Below are 20,736 nucleotides of genomic sequence, written 5' to 3'. Positions count from 1 at the left end.
CTGTTCAGATTGGAGTAGATTGTTCACTGGCAGAGTCTGAGGATCATGTCACAGTGGTCATTAATCTGAGAGTCAAATCCTGTGTGTGTGTGTGTGTGTGTGTGTGTGTGTGTGTGTGTGTGTGTGTGTGTGTGTGTGTGTGTGTGTGTGTGTGTGTGTGTGTGTGTGTGTGTGTGTGTGTGTGTGTGTGTGTGTGGGGACCCTGTGTCTGTCTCTGTGGACCGTGTGTGTGGGGACCCTGTGTCTGTCTCTGTGGACCGTGTGTGTGTGTGTGTGTGTGTGTGTGGACCCTGTGTCTGTCTCTGTGGACCGTGTGTGTGTGTGTGTGTGTGTGTGTGTGTGGACCCTGTGTCTGTCTCTGTGTACCGTGTGTGTGTGTGTGTGTGGACCCTGTGTGGACCCCTGTGTGTGTGTGGGGACCCTGTGTCTGTCTCTGTGGACCGTGTGTGTGTGTGGGGACCCTGTGTCTGTCTCTGTGGACCGTGTGTGTGTGTGTGTGGACCCTGTGTCTGTCTCTGTGGACCGTGTGTGTGTGTGTGTGTGGACCCTGTGTCTGTCTCTGTGGACCGTGTGTGTGTGTGTGTGTGTGGACCCTGTGTCTGTCTCTGTGGACCGTGTGTGTGTGTGTGTGTGTGGACCCTGTGTCTGTCTCTGTGGACCGTGTGTGTGTGTGTGTGTGTGGACCCTGTGTCTGTCTCTGTGGACCGTGTGTGTGTGTGTGTGTGGACCCTGTGTCTGTCTCTGTGGACCGTGTGTGTGTGTGTGTGGACCCTGTGTCTGTCTCTGTGGACCGTGTGTGTGTGTGTGGACCCTGTGTCTGTCTCTGTGGACCGTGTGTGTGTGTGTGTGTGTGTGTGTGTGTGTGGACCCTGTGTGTGTCTCTGTGGACCGTGTGTGTGTGTGTGTGTGTGTGTGTGGACCCTGTGTCTGTCTCTGTGGACCGTGTGTGTGTGTGTTCATGCTCGGAGCAGAGACCACACAGCTTCACCGTCAGCTTAATCCCAGCTCTGTTATTGTGACCTAATGACCCGGGAGCTGAAATAATGAGGAGGAGGAGGGTGGAAATGAGGCAAGCAATGGGAACAGGGTAACTCGTCAGCTAAGGATGTGCTGCTTCTGACCCTGAGCTGCCGCTGTGGGAAAGAAACAAATCTGTCACTGTGATTTCTCTGAACTCTGGGTTTTATTTGTCTGCGTCTCGGCTCCATCTGGACTTTAAGGTGTGGGTTGGTTCCGAAACGCTGCCCTGCGCTGCTGGCATCGTTCCAGTTCATCTGTTCTTCCACAGATCCGTTGCTCTGTGATGTGAAACCTTTAAACCTGACCCCTGGACATAATCTGCTTCATCACGTTCAACCAGCTGAGAGGGAGCTGACCCAGATGCTGCTAAGGTGCGACCAAACTGAGTCAGGAACCGTTTGATATTCATAGGAAGCATCAGATGGACTCCAGCTGTGAGCAGCTGTTCTTGCTTTGATGTTTGACCAGTGGAACCAGGACACAAAGACCGGTTTGTTCCGACGGACCCGCTCGGATCAGGTGTCTCCTCTACGACTGCTGTGGTCTGTTTGTGTTGCGTTTCCAGACGTCCACTGAGGCTGAAGGGTCTCCATCAGTTTCCTGGTCCGCTCGTGCTGCTTCACTTATTCTAGTGAATGACCTGCTGCTGCTCCTCCCAGTGTGTGTGTGTGTGTGTGTGTGGGTGAGAGAGCTTATTTAAGCGCTGCCTCTCCCTCGCTGGGCGATCGACACCATCAGCTGAGCCGGGGATACGCAGCTGCTGCAGGTCAGTGAGCCTGATACTGAACGAGCCCTGTAGTGTTGATGGACTCCTCCAGTTGTGTGGACTTGTTCCTCCGGTGGCTGAGCTGCTCCAACCGTCCGCTAGTTAACTTGACTGACTTCTCTGTTCCGTGTGTCTGTTTGGATCTGCTGCTGGTTCATGTCATCACTTCTCCAACGCTGTTACTGCTGCTGTTGTCTGATTTCTCTAGCAGTGAACTTAGTCAGTCTGTTTCAGGTGCAGAAATGTCTCCCGTGTCTCCTGTGACTGTTCTGCTGCGTCTCACAGGTTCGTCACTCGTTTCTGTTCTGCTGCTCTGTCTCTGTTTTGTCTTTCTGATCCATCTCTGTCTGTCTTTGCAGGTTTTGTCTTACTCATCTCATTAGCACTCGGTTCTGAATCCAGTGGTGAGTTCTGCATATTTCCAGTCTCTCTCTCTCTCTCCTTCACCTTCACCTGTGTTTGACTGTGTGCATGTGTAGCCCTCGCTGGACGCAGATAGAGGTTTTTACTCTTCCGTTGACTCATAAATGATGCGACATGCGATGGTTGATGATGTCATCAACGCTTGTTTGTGACAAGGATGGTTCTGAATTGAAGCGGTGGAAGAAGGAAGAGCCTGATCTAACCTGGACGTGAATCCTCCATGACTGTTTTAGTTTGAGGAAGCTGCTCTGCATTTGTGAGGGGTCGGACGTGTGAAGGTGTTTGTCATGAGCAACACAACATTTGAATAAGGGTCATTGTAGTTATACAACAAGATTTGTTTGCTTACGCTGAGACCAGCAGCAGAAATGCACATAAAAAGATGACAAAGAGAATAATATATCTAATAACATATACACATACATACATACATACATACTATATACAATGCAACGAAAGAGGTAGAAAGTGCAACTGAGCATTGATAGAAAGATGAGTGAATGGAAATGGAGTCACTGCGGTTCATCCTCAGGGGAGCAGATTCAGGACCGCTCTTCTGAAGTGGTTCTGCTCGGTTCTGAGCCGCTGATGGGAATCTGTGTGGTTTCAGGAACAGTGGCTCATTGTCTCTGGACAGATGGAGGAAACTGAAACCTCCTGTGTGACTTCTTGTTGTTCCTCAGAACTTTTTCTGTTTATTTTGAGCGTGAATCACAAAACTGTTCTGTTTAATGCATGAAGCGGATGAAAAGCTCCTTTTATCCTCAGATGAATATATCAGATTTGTTTTTCTGCGACCTTCTGCTCCGTCAGCGTCTTTGTACAGACCTGTTCTGACAGTTTGACTCCACTTGTTCATTATTGTGAGTATTTTGTGATTTGACGAATGCAGCAGCTCGTTCCCACCGATCCGTGCTCTGCTGCCGTTTCCCCTCAGTGGCTTTTCCCGTGACGTGTGCGACTCGAGGCGCTGACCTGCGGCAGGACGGCCTGGTTCTTCTCTGTCCTCCTGACTGCAGCCAGGCCAAGGTGTTCGGCTCCGGGACGTACGCTGCCATCTCGTCTGTCTGCGGAGCCGCTGTGCACAGGTACGGGTTGGGACTGCGTGTGTGACCTCAGGCCTGACCGCGGCAGCAAACAAAGTGTGCGTACAGACACAAGGCTTCACACAAACCAGCAGACGTGACATAACAACGAGCAGCATGAGTCCACTGAAGCTCAGCAAAACACCAACACCATGAAGAATGTGCAGGATTAAGCTCAACCCGACCGACTCCAGGGGCCCAGTGAGGAGAACTCACCGGGTCGCTCGGTTCCCTCGGGACCTTTGGCTCCTCGTGTTTCTCTGCTGCCTCTTCCGTGAACACGTGAAGCAGCGTCGTTGTTGTAATAAGCGTCCAAACGTTGCACACGTGAACTTTGTGCATCGTCCTCCTCCATAAAACGGAACAAATCGGCTTTCCTCGTCTAGATTAACATACCGCCGCGTCTCAGCGCTACAAAGGCCTTTTCAAGGCTCCCTCTCGTGTCATCCTGACTGTCGATGTCAGACACGCGCTGACTCGGAACGGGCTGTTTGATCTGACTTCCTGTCAAGTCCTTTAAGGAGGAGCAGTCATTTTGTCTGCATAACAACATGTAGGTTTGAGCCGAGTTCTGCTCTCTGCTCGTCAGGGGCGTCGTGGGTCCGTCCGGAGGCGCCGCCAGGGTTGACAAGCTGCCGGGCCGACACAACTACATGGGCTCGTACGCCCACGGCATCCAGTCGCAGGCTCTGGCGCGCTGGAGCAGCTCCTTCATCGTCAGCAGTAGGTGCAGCCGCACGATGGAGCATGAGCGCTTTATGCCTGCGCTAACGCTGTGCACTGTGTGACAGAGGCCGTTCACGACCCGTTAGAGCTGAGCAGTGGCACCGGCACCGGCACCACTCCTCTACCAGGTGAGGCAGGGGCACACGAGGCCCGGTCCCAGTAAGACCCAGCTGGTTTACCTCGTGTGTGTGTGTGTGTGTGTGTGTGTGTGTGTGTGTGTGTGTGTGTGTTGCAGCAAAGAAACAAGTCAAGAAGTCTTCAGTGAAGAAAGCTCTGACGGGTGGAAACAAAGGTACTGGTGACTGGATCCTCCAACATTGTGTGGGGACTCACGCTTCAGGGTGTTTGTGTGCTTGTTGCTGTTGTGCAGACTGTCAGATGGACATCGCTGTGGTCACTGACAGCAGCAACAACATCGGCCAGCGACGCTTCAACCTGCAGAAGAACTTCATCGCCAAACTGGCTGCCATGCTCAGAGTCGGGCCGACGGGACCACATGTGGGCCTGGTCCAAGCCAGGTCAGACACGGGGACGGCCGGACCGTCGGGGCCTCCGGCTCCTCAGGAGTCTGAAATGTGTCTGCTTGTCCTCAGTGACGCTCCCAGGACGGAGTTTCTACTCACCAACTACACTCAGCCCAAGGAGCTGATGTTCGCCATCAAGGAGCTGGCGTTTCTGGGCGGAGACACCAACACAGGTGAGTCAGTCACTGGAGACGGTGCTGAACTATTAAATGACTGCTTCTGTCTCTCCAGGAAGCAAACAGAGAGCAGCTTCTCACACTCAACGTAACAAAGACGAGCGTTGTTCTTGATTGGGTCCCATCGGACGCCTTCTGTTCTCCTGCAGGTAAAGCCATCATGCACACAGCAGAGACCTTCTTCACCCAGGACAACGGGGGGAGGCGGGGCCACCCCCGCGTCATGGTGGTGCTCATAGACGGGTGGCCGTCCGACGACCTGGAGCAGGCGGCCATGTTGGCCCGGGAGTCCGGCATCAACGTCTTCATGGTGTCTGTGGCGAAACCAGCACCGGAGGAGCTGGGCATGGTGCAGGACAAAGACTTCATGAAGAAGGTTCCCACCAGTTTGTTATGGACGGAGGAGGCCGTCCTAACGGTGACCTATAACGAGCACATATGGAAGACGCAACTTATACTAATAAAAAGCACAGCACAAAGGCCACATACTAACTAAGATGCAAGTCAGATCTAACATACAGAGGAATAGAAATGGTGCACATTAAATATGTGTGTGTCCCATAGTCCGGGGTGGGAGTGTGTGTGTGTGTGTGTGCCAGTGTGTGTGTGCCAGTGTGTGTGTGCCAGTGTGTGTGTGCCAGTGTGTGTGTCCACAGGTGTGTGTGTGCCAGTGTGTGTGTGTACCAGTGTGTGTGTGTGTGTCCACAGGTGTGTGTGTGTGTGTGTGTGTGTGTGTACCAATGTGTGTGTACCAATGTGTGTGTACCAATGTGTGTGTGTGTGTGTCCACAGGGGTGTGTGTGTGTGTGTGTCCACAGGGGTGTGTGTGTGTGTGTGTGTGTGTGTGTGTGTGTGTGTGTCCACAGGGGTGTGTGTGTGTGTGTGTGTGTGTGTGTGTACGTACCAGTGTGTGTGTGTGTGTGTGTGTCCACAGGGGTGTGTGTGTGTGTGTGTGTGTGTGTGTGTGTGTGTGTGTGTGTGTGTGTGTACCAGTGTGTGTGTGTGTGTGTGTGTGTGTGTGTGTGTGTGTGTGTGTGTGTCCACAGGGGTGGGAGTGTGTGTGTGTGTGTGTGTGTGTGTGTACCTGTGTGTGCGCGTGTGTGTGTGTGTGTGTGTGTGTGTGTGTGTGTGTGTGTGTGTGTGTGTGTGTACCTGTGTGTGCGTGTGTGCGTGTGTGTGTGTGTGTGTGTGTGTGTGCGTGTACCTGTGTGTGTGTGCGTGCGTGCGTGCATGCGTGCGCCAGTGTCCAGCTCTTCTTCTTCCTCTTCTGCTGTGGTCACAAATCCAGAAAGGATACTGTAGCAGTGAAAAGATGTGCTGTCGCACAGGATGTGGTCAAACTCGTGGCTGCTGTATGTGTAGCGTGTCCATCAGCTCCTCTTCTTGCAGGCTGTTTGCAGAGACAACGGCTTCTTCACCTACTTGATCTCCAGCTGGTTCAGTACCACCAAACACGTCAAACCTCTCACCCAGAGACTGTGCTCGCTGGACGGCCTGCTCTGCAGTAAGACGCGTGCTCACAGCCTGGCGCCGTCACAAGCAGCAGCTTTCCTGCAGCTGAAGGCTTTGCTGTAAATACCTGAGTTGGTTTTGGTGCTTTCAGGTAAAACCTGCTACAACTCCGTTAACATCGGCTTCCTCATCGACGGCTCGTCCAGCGTCGGCGAGGGGAACTTCCGTCTGGTTCTGGAGTTCCTGGCAGGAATCGCCAGAAGCTTTGACATCTCCGACGTGGGCTCTCGCATCGGTGAGCGGCGCGGGCGGAACCGGTGCAACGCTCCAGTCCTGGTAACTGAGCACTGACTGTGGCTGCGGTGGATGTGCAGGTGCCGTTCAGTTCACCTACGACCAGAGGCTGGAGTTCAGCCTGTCTGAACACTCTGACAAGGAAGCGGCCGTCAGCGCTCTGAGGAGGATCCATTACATGAGTGGAGGAACAGCCACGGGCCAAGCCATCCTCTACACCACCCAGAACCTGTTCAGGTCGGTGCCGAGACGAGACACGCCGAAGGCTGCTTCAACCTGCTCTAAAGCTGCCACTGTGTTAAGCAGACGGACCGGACCGGGGCGGAACTTCCTTATTGTGGTAACAGACGGCCAGTCGTACGACGACGTCAGAAGCCCGGCGCTGGCAGCTCAGAAACAGGGTGCGTTGCAGACACCTCGCAGACACCACTCAGCGCTCGATCACACACTCTGCTTCCCAACACCAGGTATCACCATCTTCTCAGTGGGCGTGGCCTGGGCCCCGCTGGACGACCTCCGAGCCATGGCGTCAGAGCCCAAGGAGAGCCACACCTTCTTCTCCAGGGAGTTCACGAGCCTCAGCGAGTTGGTCCCGCTGCTGGTCCGAGGCATCTGTCGAGATTTCACCGAGAACAACTGAGGACTCGGCTCCTGTCAACATCAGTGAGTCGGATTCAGAGGCCGCTTCCTCGTGGCAGGAACTCGCATCAGTTTTTTACGTTTTCAACATCACTAATCATTACCGACCACAATGATTATGAAGCCTTGTTATGTCAATCAAATTTACATCAATTTCACCGCCGTTATTTTTGTAGACCAAGAAAACCAAATTCACCCATTTGCGCCCTTTTAACGGAATCAGTCTTACGTGACTTGAATGAACCCTGAGCTGCAGATGTTTCTTTCCTCCGTAGGTACGAGGCAAAGAGCGACTTACGACTGAACACGTTCTCCTCCTGCATCGCTGCCTCACCGAGGACACGATGGTTTCTGAATATTTTCTGTAATCATATTATTGAATTGTCAAAATAGTCATTCTTCAAATATTCTGATGTTGTGTACTTTAAAAAGATGTACAGTGAAGCTCCAACATGGGTCGGTTGTGTGTAAACGTGTAACAGGGAGACGACCACTCTGTTCTTGTTCTGTATTTATTATCGAATAAAGACTAGTTATTTTTACAATGGCTTCGTTTTCTGGTGTCCAGTGTATATAAACTAAGCCTTTTTTACTATTACTTCTCCTGCAGGTATCAAAGTATAAGAAGCGTGAAATCATGTCGAGTAATAAATAATTACACCACGCTACAACGTGGCGGACGGGCGCTGACGTCGTTGCCATGGAGACGGGACTCAAACAGCGTTTAGTGCGGGCTCGGAGCAGACAGTTTGTGTCCGGTTGGTTGAGTGACTGAATGAGAATAAAACGAGCTGGTCGCTAACTGCCAACTAGACGAAGCTACGTTTAACGGCTGAGCGTGGATAAAAATGCCCAAGAAACAGAAGAAAGCTGCAGGAGGCGGAGGGAGGACGGAGGAGGAGAAGCTCGTGTACCTGCAGCAGAGAGCTCAGGCCGAGGAGGAGCTGGCCAGGAAGAAGGAGGAGATCCTGGCGCTGTTCCTGAAGGTAACAGCGGATGTGCGCTCAGCAGCCGCGGAGCGGACGCTGAGCGCGTATTCTGTCTGCAGGACAAGCTGCAGAAGGAGCAGAGGAACAGCGCGCTCAACGCACTGAAGCTCAGCGACAGCTGGAGGACGATCCTCCGCCAGAGCCGAGCTGCCGAGCTGCGCGGAAACGTGTCCGTCCTCAGCCGAAGGTTCGAGAGGGAGCTGGACGGGCTGGACGGCACCGTCAAGGTGGGCCGCCGCTCCGCTGCCGCGCCGCTGCCGCGCCGCCGCCGCTCCGCTGCCGCGCCGCCGCTTGCGCTTCACTTCCTGCCTGTGTCGTTTGCAGAGTCTCGAGCGCGAGCTGCACGAGGCGGAGCGTCAGGCCGCTCAGGTGAACCGTCTGCACCTGCGCAGTCTGGAGCGTCTGTGCGCGCAGCAGGACAAGTGGCTGCGGTTCGTGCAGCTGCAGTGGGACAAGAGCCTGCAGCAGCTGAGCGCCGGGGTCCGGTCCGAGAGGTGCGTGAGGCCGCGGCGCCCCCTGCCGGCTGCACGGCAACAGCAACTCACGGTTCTGATCCACAATCTGCTCCGTGTTTCAGAAAGCAGATGCTGGCGAACTCTGAGCAGCTGCGAGCCGATCTGGACGACGCGGCGTTTATGCTGGAGCGGCGGTACGAAGAAACCATGAGAGAGATCCACAGAGTGTACCGAGACAGCGTCACAGCGTTCGAGAAGTCTCCTGAAACCACGGTCAGAAACACCGACCCACGCGCTGTGTTAAAGGGGTTCTGGTTGTGACTCGTCTCTTCCTCTCTGGCTGTCAGAGGGTCGATCTGCTCCGGGAGGACAAGGAGACGCTGCAGGAGAAATCTGGACGGAACCAGCAGGACCGGCAGGTGATGGAGCACAGAACCACACAACTGAACGACAAGCTCGCCAAGAACCAGGTGTCCAGTCAAAAGGCAGAGTCGCTGGAGAAGAAGCTTCAGAACCAAAAGGTGATGTCATGATTGGGGTCTGTGACACAGCATCCAACAGGACTTTGGTCCATTTTAGCTTCAGATGTGCATCAGTGATGTTAAGTACTATTTCCTTTTCAGTTACTATATCTTCATTGGTTTGAACTTTTAGCTTATTATTGGACAGTGTACTTCAGTTTATTTGGACCTGAAGTACACTGTTAAACAGACAATCTCCATCTTTGAACGAGCTGCTGATGGAACATGGTCTGAAGAGTTCAACTCAGTTGAGACCTTCTGTCTGGTTTCATTCCTCAGGACGACATCGTTCAGACCAAGAAGCTAATAAAGTCCAGCCAGACGGATCAGGAAGCGCTGGAGCGAGATCTAAGCGGCGCCAGGAAGGAGGTGACCAGAAAGACTCGGGGGCTCCGGGACCAGCTGACCCGGGCTCAGGCGGCGGCGAGGAGGCGGCTCACAGACATCACCATCCACAGCAGCAACGCCATCAAGAGGCTGCAGGAAGTGATCAACAAGGTGAAACCGGGCTCCTCCAGCGCCGTCCTCACGCAGCATCTGGGTCTGATCCGTTTTCTGTCCTTCAGGGCGAAAAGGTTTTACGCATCGCTGACATGTGCAGGAAGCTGGCGCTGGAGCAGGAAAACGCCTTCACGGCATCATCAGCTCCAACTGTGCTTGAGGAGGAACCAGAGAAGGTCGGTCCGGTCCAGCGACGACAGCGTCAGGGCCAGTTCTGGTTCTGTTGCTTCCCTAGACGCAGACTTTGAAGCAGTAGCTGCTGAGTGGAGCTCTGGTCAGGACTAACTGGTTCTCACCTGTGTCTGTAGGAGCCAGCCCAGTTCCCGGAGCTGCAGCAGGTGATGCGCAGCGTCAACGCCGCTCGGCTGCGTCACGAAGCGCTGAAGAAACAGAAATCGGACCTGAGCCGAGAGAACCAGCAGCTGAGGCTTCTGTTGCGCCGGCACCTGGACGCCATGACGGTGAGCGACGGCGGCCTGGACGGAGCCCAACCTCTGCTCACCGTGTACCAGGTCCCAGCAGAACCCGGCCGACGCCACGCGGTCACGGAGGCCGCTCACGCCGCCAGGCGCTCCCTGACGGACTGAGACGAACACTAATGAGTTGGACGTCACAACACAATAAAAGATTAGCACACAGACGCCAGTGGAGCAGCAGCCTCTGTACACATACACCATTTAATAGTTATTATAGACATTTTATATACATTTCAACAGTTGCTATGTGGTACAATCTTTAAAATCTGCTTTTCATAGGTTGTAAATCAGAAGAACAAAAAAACTTACAAAACCTGCAAATGGAGCTCCTTTTTTTTACATTTTTGGAAGACTAGAAAAAATACTTTTATTGTATTAATCATGCAGTACACAAACGAAAAGTCTTTAGTCAATAGTAAGTTGGGTGAAAATAAGATTCTGTGATAAATCATCTCACACTACAAATCCCTTCAGTTACAAATTTAAATTAAGAACAAACCACAAGCATAAAATAAGTCCCAGTGTGGGGACGGCAGACGCGTCATCCTCTGCTCAGTCCTAGAGTAAAAACGCCAAGGTTAAAACCTAAAAAAGAGTCACGCGCGATGAAGACGAAGAGGAGGAGCAGCAGACGGCCATGAAGAGTCACATGGCAACGCCCAGTGACTCCTCCTGAAGTCTGGTTAACATCAAATGTCAAAGCTCCAGACATAAACCGGGAAAAGCTCACGGCTGATGGGAAAATGTTTAACGATCATGAGTCGGGCTCAGCTTTTTAATGCGACAGAATCACAGGCCTCTAGCATCCCATGAGTCTGAATGTTGCACTAACCGTTGTGGCAGGATCCTTGTTTCATACGGACCTACAGCCTGCTTACTGTGGTTCTGATCGTTCTTATCTCATTGATAAACAAAAAGGACCTCCACACACTCCAAGTGCCCTTTGGAATCCAGAAACTGAAACAAGGATTTAGGCTCATCGTGTGACAGGAAGGAACCAAAGGTACGTATTTAGGTGTGTGGTGGCAGGACCAAACTGGACCGAACCGAACGGGAAGAGGAGCCAGAGTGTCTTTAGTGTCACAACAAGATGTTTATAAAAAAGCAATTAAAAAACTAGATTGAATTCACACCAGCAAGCAAAATACAAATTGTCACCGTGGAGTTACTGGAACAGCAAAAAGCCCAAACCACAGGGCCCGGATCGGCCCAGCTGAGCCCCAGGCGCAACCTTAGAGGTGGACTGGATCTTTAGAAACAGAACCGACAGCTCGGATTTACGTTTAAAAAAACTGGAAAACGTTAAACTGGTTAAAATCTGAGACCTCTCTCTCTCTCTCCTCAAATCAATGGGCTTCATCATCAAATGCTCCTCAAACTCTCTGCTGCAGCTGAAGGTGGAATCCCCCCAGATGTTCTTCTGCGGTACTGACCCACTCTGTCTCTGTAGCAGCACATCTGGACCGTGGCATGTCTTCAACCTGCCGTCTGCTGCCTGAGCCATCGGTTCCATCGTCTGGATGATGTGGCGCCGCAGCGTCTCACCACGTCTCACCCTGGTTAGTGTGAGCTTGTACTCGGTGCGAGAGCCGACCTGAGCTGATCCAGAAGCCACCTAGTGCAGCAGTGGATTCACGGAACCGGTTCAGACCAACAGGCTCAATCAGCCACTGCAATTCATCACGATTTAGTGACAAGAAAAGAAACATTTAAAAGAAAGTCCCTCTAAAATGCAAATGCTTTGAGCTTTTCCCTGTTTAAGTGCGACGCTGGGAAACCGTGGAAACGTGTCTGTGGCGTCACAAGACAAATGAAGCGAAGCGCTGAACAGCACTTCCTCTGGCGTGGCTTCCGTCGGAGCTTCAGGAATCACACTAGTGTTACAGTGGAGGTGGGCGTGGCTTCTGTAGTGTCAACGCTCCAGTCCCGCTCGGCACGCCACTCGGCTGCAGTGTGCGGGTGAGTCCGTTCAGTCCATGTTCTATGTCCAGACCTGCTTCCTGTTGGTGTGCGAACGCGGGCTCGTCACGCTCCGTGTTCATGGCTCTGCTTCTTCCTGGTGTTCCTGTCTAGACGTAGACCCTGGCGAGGGCGTCGGCGCCGGCCGAGGCGATGTAGGCCTTGGAGGGGTGGAAGGCCACGTCGTAGATGGCCTCCTCGCTCTTCTTCCGGTGGGCCGTGATCTCCTGAACGCACGTTTTACTGTCGAGGTTCCACAGTCGCAGGGAGCAGTCGTGGCCTGAGCAAGAGAAGCAGCATATGTTCACTGGATCTTATGTGACACATCATTCAACCACGCAGAAGATGTGTGCAGTGAGAGGATCCGCCTCCCTGAACTACACAGCAAAAACCAGAAGTGGCTGGAAAAGTAAGGTCTGTACTTTACTCCTTCATGCATTGCACAGTTGTTTGTTCCACCTCCCTTCAGACTCGTGTGAGGATGAGAGGCAGCTGGTGCGAGTTCTTGATTGGTGTCATTGAGTGCTTGTTTTAGAGACTTACTGCCAGACATCAGGTAGATGCCGTTGGGGTCCACAGCCAGACTGGTCACTGCGTCCAGGTGAGCTACCATGGCATGAATCACTTTGCCTGCAGACAGACAGGACAGGTGGCACCATCAGGACCAAGGCTCAGCGCAGCTTCGCAGCATCAGCGCGTCACTGACACGAAAACACAGACCTGACTTGTTGTCATAGAATTTGATGTGTCGATCTTCGTGTGCGGTGATGGTGACGGGCAGTGTGGGGTGACTGACAACCTTATTGATATGATTGGAACCTGGAAAGGAGGAGAACACAAAAGAAACTGAAATGATGAGAGGAAGCTTTAGGAGTCTGACGGGTTCAATTGGTCACTAAAGCCTCTTTGGCCTTTAGACACACATCAACACATTTCTGGATTTCAGAACCAGCAGCTACGAGCCGAGCTGTTTAATGTGGCTCTCTGTTCTTACTTCCGTCTCCCTGGCCCTTAAGCACCAGTGCCTGCTGGGAGCTCTCCAGGTCGTACACCACCACATCTCCGCTGTTGAAGGACGCCACCATGTGCGCGGGGTCGCATCCGTTAAAGTCTACCGACGTGGGGATCCCGTGCTCTGCAGACAGACAACAGCGTTAGATGGAAGACGTGCGACGGCCACCGCCCCGTCCTGCAGGATCCTCCGAGCTCTCACCCTCGCTCGCGTTGAAAGTGTTGATGCAGGGGTTTTTCTCCGTTGGGTTCCACAGTTTCACGGTGCCGTCGGCGGAGCAGGACAGGAGGCGGTTCTTGATTCCGCTGTAGGCCAATCCCCACACAGCATCTGTGTGCCCCACCCACGAGCCTGCCAGAACGCTGGGGTCTGATTGGACGAGAACAAGAGCTGTAAAACCTGCAGGACCAAACTTAACAGTCCATTCGGGCGGTTCGTCAGGTACCATAGGTGTCGTAGGGATCAACATTAGAGCTGGGGATGTTCCACCACTGAATGGTCGAGTCGATGCCTCCGCTGAAACACTGTTCACCGCTGGAGGTCATGGCTAATGACAACACTGGACCACTGAACCAGAGCAAGAGCGTTAGAAACAGACCAGCTGTAGCTTTTGACCAAGTGCAGAGGCCATTCATAGTGGGTGAGGATACGTACACATGGGCTCTAAACGTGTAGATGGGTTCCACATCAAAAGAGGCACTTCTGAAAAGCAGACGTGCAGACAGTTACTGAATACACCGTTCTGCCTGTAGAGAACATGTAAAGACACTTCTGCCCTGAACTGGGTTCGTTAGGAGGATTATGTACAGGACTCTGCTGGGCTCAGGAGAAAATGAGATGTAAATGCTGAAGGAGCAGAAACGTTCCACTGACATGAGCTGTGGTAAAAAGCTCGGGAACACATCAGGTGTCCACAACCACCGGCTCTAGTTCATCTGAGCTCTGCTTTCAGCGGCTTTGGTGATTCTATACATTCACTGTGGCTCTGAAGGTGTGTGCACATACTTTTTGGCAGGGACAGTCTTGGTGAGGTTCCACAGTTTGAGCGTGTGGTCCTCAGACACAGTAACCAGGCAGGGCTCCACCGGGTGGAAGGCCAACGCACGCACGCCGTCAAAGTGGCTTCGCAGCGTGTACTTGGGGTTCCACGTCTTCCTGAACGACGACTCCTTGTTGGACGGCAGCTGAGATGAACACAGTTGAACGTATTGAATGCATCAGTGAGGGTTCAAGGTGCACGGCGAGGCTGTGCTTGCATCTTACGTCATAGCTGTAGTCTGTTTCGTCATTGGTGACTGTGAGGTCAGCGAGGTCGCCCAATCCCAAAACACTCTCCAACACATCGTCCGAACCACCCAGTATGAAGGACTTTCCCCTGCCAGCAGCAAACGGCAGCGGCTCCGCTAGAAACAGGACAGTGGATTCAATTCACTGAGCTCCGACAGTGTCCAGACTTGAATCGGACGACAGCTTGAAAATTCAAGCCAGCTGGTTCTCACCCCACTCAGTCCCGTCTCCAGAACTCCGGGCCTCACCCGCTCCCTCTCCGTCCTCAGCTGTCACCAGAAAGTCAAACTCTTTCAGCGCTTCCTCTGTGTCAGCATCATCCTCCGACGCCAAGCCTTCATTCCCAACCTGGAGGAGACAAGGAGAAAACGATGAAAGGAGAACGCAGAGGGAGAGTAGGAGGAAAGTAGCAACGGTGACAGAGTCCACGGACGCTGTCTGTGCTGAATGGGATGTTCAGGTAAAGTTGCTCTGCTCAGAGACGTCATTTACCTTGGTCTTGTGTTTTTTGGGGCGGTGATGTTTGTCTGTGGTGATGTCATCCATCAGGTCTCCCTCCTCATCCTCATCTTCATCACTGTCCTCGGGGTTTTCCAGGAAGTTGAATGTCTCCAAAACGTCACCTGAACTCCTGAGCACAGAAACAAAGTTGAACAGTGAAACACCTGATATTCAAGTCCTATCCGGTGACGGGCTGAGCTCTTTGTCAACCTCTTGCTGTCCTTGCGGCGCTCTGTCCCGTTGATCAGGTGCTGCAGGTTCTTGTTCTCCACCGAGCCGTTCTGTTCGGAGCCCGACAGGCCGAGCAGAGAGCGAACCCTCTGAGTGCGGACGTCCAGGATGGTGTCAGTGTAGCCCACTTCCTGCAGGTACCTGAAAACGCCCAGTAAACTGTTGGATCAGGGTGGCTCGACTTTTCAATGGACCGTTTGGTTTGTTCTAGTTTTCCATAAAAGAAATTAAAGCTTGACTACAGCAGCTTGTGAGAAAACAAAGATCGGTCCATCAGTTATCAAGGAAAGTGTGATCTGGGATGAAACTACTTAAAGATGGACAGAAGCAACAGGTGGTCTCTTACTGTCGCAGCAGTTGTCTTCCTTGCTTCCAGGTGAGCTGACTGTTGGCAGGAACAGCAGAAACCTCTGAGTCTTTGGTGTCTAAGGGACCAAGACAAAATGGAGAATAAAGAAATGCTGACATTTAGCCATCAGCATCTGCAGGAGCTTTGTCTTGGGTTTGATGAAGATGAAGGCAAACAGAGACCTGAGATTAGGAGATTAAAGAGGTGGAGGGGGATGTTTTATGGTTGTGTGAGGCATCACTCACCCGATTCAAAGCTTGGCATCTTCATCTCCCCTTGGTTTAACTCTGTTCCATACTTTAACTTGTGATATTTCGCTCTGAGAACAAAACAAAACGTATGTTAAGGTCCCAGGAACAACTCCATCCATCAGTAAATACCTGTTAATAACATGATGGACTCAAAGTAGGAGGCTGCTTGGACAGAAGGCCTAAGAACGCATACTCTTCATGATTGAGCTCTGACTAATGACATGATTTCCTCATGCGTATTTTCTTACCGTTCCTGCTTTAAAGCGTATTCCAACATCTTTATTCTTCTAACCAGGTCGTTCTTCAGGTTCTCCTGACCTTTCCTCTCCCCCTGCAGGAACGCTATCCTTGCCTGGACAAACGGAGACAGGAAGATCATTGCCCGGTTTTACTTCTCCCTAGAAATGCTCAACCTAAACAAAGCATATCTCAGAGAGATGCAGATATGCAGAGCAACCAGTGATGACGTGATCGGTGCCGCTACCTGTCCTACTCTGTGGTTCTCATCATTTCATGCTCAAACCACTAAACAGCTGTCAGGCAGCAGCACTTCTTGTCTGTCTCTGTGAACAGCTGTTCCTTGAAACCCAACACTAATGAAGGCCAGTGCCTGAAAACTATTTATACCCTGTCACACACGGTCCTCTCTGCCAGCGTGCCCATGGCAACAGGGGAGGGGGCATGAAGGCAAACTGGGGTCGAGACATTCTCTAGTGAAGGTCGGCATCGTGGCGGGGAAAGAAGCCCCCCCCTCAGTGAGAGAGACCGAGAGGTCCAGAGAGAGGTTAGGAGTGAACTGGAGGAGGCGTTCATAACACAGCAGACTAATTCTACTGAGCCCTGATTGGCCGACCCTGCGATTGACAGCAATCAAGATCCAGCCAACATAAGAGAAGCTGTAGGAGCGTGTGAAAGGACTGAAGGTACAAGCAGCACTCACACCGACTTCAGGAGTTAGTCAGTTAGAGTCAATGATGACACATGTAATATCGTCCCAGTGAACATAGAACAAAGAAGCACAGACTTTCTGAACCAAGGAGGTGCAACGAGACCTGCTGAACTTTTACAGCCAGACTCGGCTAATCTCTCTGGTCCTGTCCTGTGAACAACAGCTGCTGAAGCAGATTCTCTTCAGATGGATTTGTGGAAATTTCCAGTTTGTTCTCAGCTCAGGACTAAACACCACCCCTCCCCACCCTGTGCACCTGGTGATCATGAATCAAGCGCTCCTTAGGGAGTGAGGTCAGAGTACAGGGATGAAGATGATGACAACAAAGATGAGCTCACTGGGCCGGATTTACTAGGCTGCGAGTTCAGATCTGGCTAATATCACACACTGTGGGACTGTTTGAGAAAAAAACTTTGTCTCCACAAATGTCGCAGGTCACACGTTTAAACTCACAAAATGAAAACTTGATTGATTTAATCCTCAATCTTTGTGACTGACTCTGTGTGTGTGTGTGTGTGTGTGTGTGTGTGTGTGTGTGTGTGTGTGTGTGTGTGTGTGTGTGTGTGTGTGTGTGTGTGTGTGTGTGTGTGTGTGTGTGTGTGTGTGTGTGTGTGTGTGTGTGTGTGTGTTGCAGTCATTTTTGCCCTGCTCCACTTTAAGCATCCAGCTGGGACCAGGTTGTCAGAGCAGAGCCCAGTAGGCCACCTAATTACTGCCCTCCACCACCTACTGACAGGACAGCCAATACTGCTCAGGTGACCTCAGGTAAACAAGGTAACATATAACACATAAGGTAAAATATGGGGCTGAAGATATTTATTAGATTAACTAACTCAAAGTTAAATCATAACTCGCCAATGTTCAACCAATAATCTCAAAATTATCTAATCCTCAAATTGGAGATGATCCTTAAATGTTAAATGTCTGTTGGATGAGATCAGTAGTAGGTTGTGCTCTTTGTTGTTTCATGAGGCTTGGATGCAGACAGGGACGGGAGAGGACGCAACAAAAAACAGGGCAGGTCATCTGTAATTCTTTAGTAAGGAAGTCTTTTCTCCGTTTTTGCTCTCATGTACTGCTACATCCATTAGGACCTGCTGGACTTAAGAAGAGAAAGTGTGGTGGCTAAAAAGTCATATCCCTGCCAAAATTCACAGAACGTGCTAGTGGAGCATCTGTGAATACAGAAGTTACTGTCCAGAGGATTCAGCGGCAGCCTGTTGATGATGCGTTCATCACGGGACTGCTGCTGTAAGCAAAACACTGCCAGGTCCATGACAACACCCACATAAACAACTTCCAGAAGGCCTGAACCTGACTAGACCTAGACTAGACAGAATTAATGCCATCTTAAGGGAGAACCTGCTCAGGTGCTGGACTGATTAGATCATTAAGAACTGGACACCGTGTCCAAACAATGCTCTAAAAATGAGGGCAATCACAGAGCTGTGAGCAAGGTACAGCCTCTACCAACATCCAGGTGGTTGCTGGTCAGTTTGACCTTAAACAGCATCGTGTGTGAACCACAGGTCAGCAAGGATCATTTATAGGGCCTGTTTGCTCTGACAATAAACCTAAAGCTATGATGTCACACAGATCAGTCATCCACACCTGAAAATACCTGTGATCTAGAAACAGTGGCCTCAGGGCCTGACTTAATATTTAGTTTAAGGAACCGTTTCCCAGACCTGGCTACGGCTACATGACACCTTGTACTTTGTGTGGGAGACAAGAATTTGCCTAAAATCAAGCTGATGCTCTTCAGTCCTTGTGTCACAGGTACGTCACACACAAAGACAGAAGCAATCCCACACTGTCAATAACAACCATTCATGCGGCCTGTTCCTCCCCCAACATTCTCCAACTGCTTAAAAGCAGCAGATATGGACTCAGCACCCATGTATAACATATTTGTTTCGGTCCCCACCGATCCAAGGACGCATGAAGATGAGGTTAATTAGACCCATTAAACGGCAACGTACTGTTTTCTGCTTTTACAGTTACTGTTCACTCAGCTACAGTAAACACTAACAGAAGGAATGTCACCACCTTCAGTCATGTCCGTATTTCTGACAGAGTCATGCAGAAGGCATCCGGAGTCCCAGCAAGTCAGAGCAGAGAAGCGAGTAGCAGACAGTTATTAATGCTGTGAGCTACAAACACCACAGACTGTCACACACTTCAACACTTTACTGCATCATCAGTCAATCGCACAAGAGAAGGAGCACATCTACACCATCAGCAATGAACTGATTCCATTAAGTTCCATATGGTGATTCATTCATTGAACGCACACCAAAGTTTACAAAATAGACAAAACAGTTTTTATTCAGTCAAATACAACCTGACATCTGCTTTTTACAGCTTCTCGTGTCAGTAAGTGTGTTTTTCTCTGCTCCACGTTAAAGAACTGTGAGCAGATGCTGTGTTACAACCTTAGTCACTTACAGAATTCAGGTCCACAGAATTCAGGTCCACGCTTCCCACTAGGATTCAACTACATGTTCACACCGTCGTACTGTGACTTTCACTTCACTTATGGATGTGGATGCTTCAGTTCCATTACTATTCTACTGTCTTATTAAAAGCGAGGCATAACTTTGTGTTTTAATAAAACAAATCATTTCGAACTAAAACACCTTAGGAGCGTTTTCAGCGCTGCTAGCAGCTCCGCTAGCATAGCTAGCGTGACGAACCAAAATGGCTGCATAAAGATATTAGCTGACAGTCAGCTGGATTCACTTCTCCGTCACAACCATCGAGCTTCGTGGACGCGGTTAAGCGTCTTTATGTCAACAGGACATTGGGGAAATAGGACACCATATACAAAAGATGAGAAAATGACAACAGAGCTGCACTAGCTCAGTTCCAAGCCAATCTCTGACAGCACTTTGAGGCTAACGGCTAACTCCAGCTGAGCTAAATGTAACCCGGCGAGTGCCACTACTCGTAAGCCGTTAGCTTAGCCTCTCAGCTTAAGTCACAGAGTTCAGGTTCGTCATTTTCACATATCCGATCCCAGAACGGTTAAAGGCGTCTCCGCTGTATCCACGGCACCAGCCCAGGCTTCCGTGGTCACTCCTTGACATAGAGTCAGTGTATGTTGTCAGTCTTAGCCTGTGTCGGCATTCGGTGCTAAGCTAAGTGGGCTAACCTGCAGCTCGGCCCTCTCCACTTCCCAGTGCGCTCTTTCCATCTCGAACCGGGCCCATTCGTGCTGAATGTAGTGCAGAATGCCGGGGATGGTGTACTGTTGCTGCGGCCGGGGCAGCTCGTCCGGCTGGTGCGGCACCATGACTCCTCCACCTCCGATCGGTGGATTAGAGCTGTTGTTTCCCTGCTGTTGCTGCGGTGAAGACTGCCGGGGGGTGCCCGCTCCAACCCCTCCTCCGCCGGGGTGCTCTTCCATGTTTTTTTTAAAAAAAGTAGAATCAAAGTCCCATACAGCAAAGCTCGGCGGAATAATCCTGGCCCCGGTTTGTCACCAAAGCCAGTGTCTCCGTATATGTGGGTCCACCGCGGTGTGCTAGGCCAGCTGCCCCCGGAGGGCTGCAGTGAGTGCGGCTGTTTGCGGACGCGGTGTTTGTGTGTGGTTCTAACCGGCCGCCATTACTGCTCGCTATGTCTCCCTGGATCCGACGACCGCGGAGGGAGAACCCAACTGCGCTGCATGACGGGATACATTCATTCTGATTTTTTTGCTAACATTAAACGTTAGCGTTCACTGGCCAGAGAAAACACAGGAAATTAAAGCTACAGGATACGTAAAATAACAACAAACACATGACGGTGTCAGTAAAATAGTAATAATAATAAAACACCCAGTTTAACCATGTTTGGTATAACAAACATACTGACAATACCTACCAGACGCTTTGCTTTTCATGTAAAATGACTACCTCTTATAAATTTGTATATCTATATATTTTGCTTATACTACTTTCGCATGATTGTATTAGTATTTGTATTTATGTATTTGAATTGTACCGAATAGTTTATCCACCAGTGGCTTCAGTAGGGCCCAGCTGCCATTAGGGTTTAGGTTAACATATTAGTTACTATTGACGAGATTGTTTTGATATTGTTAAGGATACACAATGAATTAAACACGGACAGTTTAAACTGAATCTGGATATTTTTTTGAAGTTGC

The 20,736-nt window shown here is 51.0% G+C and overlaps 3 protein-coding genes across 7 annotated transcripts; 2 read left to right on the top strand and 1 right to left on the bottom strand.

Moving 5' to 3' along the window:
- The first annotated feature begins 1,120 nt into the window (after window positions 1-1,120).
- On the top strand, window positions 1,121-7,650 carry coch (coagulation factor C homolog, cochlin (Limulus polyphemus)). Of its 5 annotated transcripts, none has more exons than XM_029140058.3 (15): window positions 1,121-1,786; window positions 2,021-2,071; window positions 2,146-2,190; window positions 3,147-3,297; window positions 3,884-4,017; window positions 4,086-4,148; window positions 4,256-4,312; window positions 4,391-4,538; window positions 4,614-4,717; window positions 4,870-5,138; window positions 6,110-6,224; window positions 6,324-6,467; window positions 6,547-6,703; window positions 6,773-7,129; window positions 7,381-7,650. In XM_029140058.3, the coding sequence occupies exons 2-14, from the start codon at window positions 2,029-2,031 to the stop codon at window positions 7,104-7,106; spliced, it is 1,764 nt and encodes a 587-aa protein (XP_028995891.1). In that variant the 5' UTR covers window positions 1,121-1,786; window positions 2,021-2,028; the 3' UTR covers window positions 7,107-7,129; window positions 7,381-7,650. The 5 variants fall into 5 exon arrangements, with proteins under 5 accessions (XP_028995891.1, XP_028995888.1, XP_028995887.1 ...); XM_029140057.3 differs by having other exon boundaries at window positions 1,746-2,071; window positions 4,870-5,096; window positions 6,773-6,867; window positions 6,934-7,129; XM_029140056.3 differs by having other exon boundaries at window positions 1,746-2,071; window positions 6,773-6,867; window positions 6,934-7,129.
- A 143-nt stretch (window positions 7,651-7,793) lies between these two features.
- Window positions 7,794-10,211, top strand: ccdc65 (coiled-coil domain containing 65). Its single transcript, XM_029138597.3, has 8 exons — window positions 7,794-8,091; window positions 8,154-8,321; window positions 8,419-8,588; window positions 8,672-8,822; window positions 8,897-9,070; window positions 9,350-9,568; window positions 9,637-9,747; window positions 9,880-10,211. Exons 1-8 carry the CDS (start codon window positions 7,954-7,956, stop codon window positions 10,156-10,158), a joined length of 1,410 nt encoding a protein of 469 aa, XP_028994430.1. The 5' UTR covers window positions 7,794-7,953; the 3' UTR covers window positions 10,159-10,211.
- An 18-nt stretch (window positions 10,212-10,229) lies between these two features.
- strn3 (striatin, calmodulin binding protein 3) lies at window positions 10,230-20,262 on the bottom strand. Its single transcript, XM_029138595.3, has 16 exons — window positions 19,741-20,262; window positions 15,886-15,989; window positions 15,632-15,705; window positions 15,384-15,462; window positions 15,017-15,178; window positions 14,798-14,936; window positions 14,518-14,653; window positions 14,282-14,421; window positions 14,024-14,202; window positions 13,673-13,720; window positions 13,464-13,585; window positions 13,220-13,387; window positions 13,001-13,141; window positions 12,727-12,825; window positions 12,550-12,636; window positions 10,230-12,286 (listed from the first exon to the last, which is right to left on the bottom strand). The coding sequence occupies exons 1-16, from the start codon at window positions 19,993-19,995 to the stop codon at window positions 12,117-12,119; spliced, it is 2,103 nt and encodes a 700-aa protein (XP_028994428.1). The 5' UTR covers window positions 19,996-20,262; the 3' UTR covers window positions 10,230-12,116.
- Between the last annotated feature and the right edge of the window lie 474 nt (window positions 20,263-20,736).

The sequence above is a fragment of the Betta splendens genome, chromosome 22 (genome assembly GCF_900634795.4).
Source record: "Betta splendens chromosome 22, fBetSpl5.4, whole genome shotgun sequence".
Taxonomy (NCBI): domain Eukaryota; kingdom Metazoa; phylum Chordata; class Actinopteri; order Anabantiformes; family Osphronemidae; genus Betta; species Betta splendens.
This window is presented reverse-complemented; position numbering and strand designations above follow the sequence as displayed.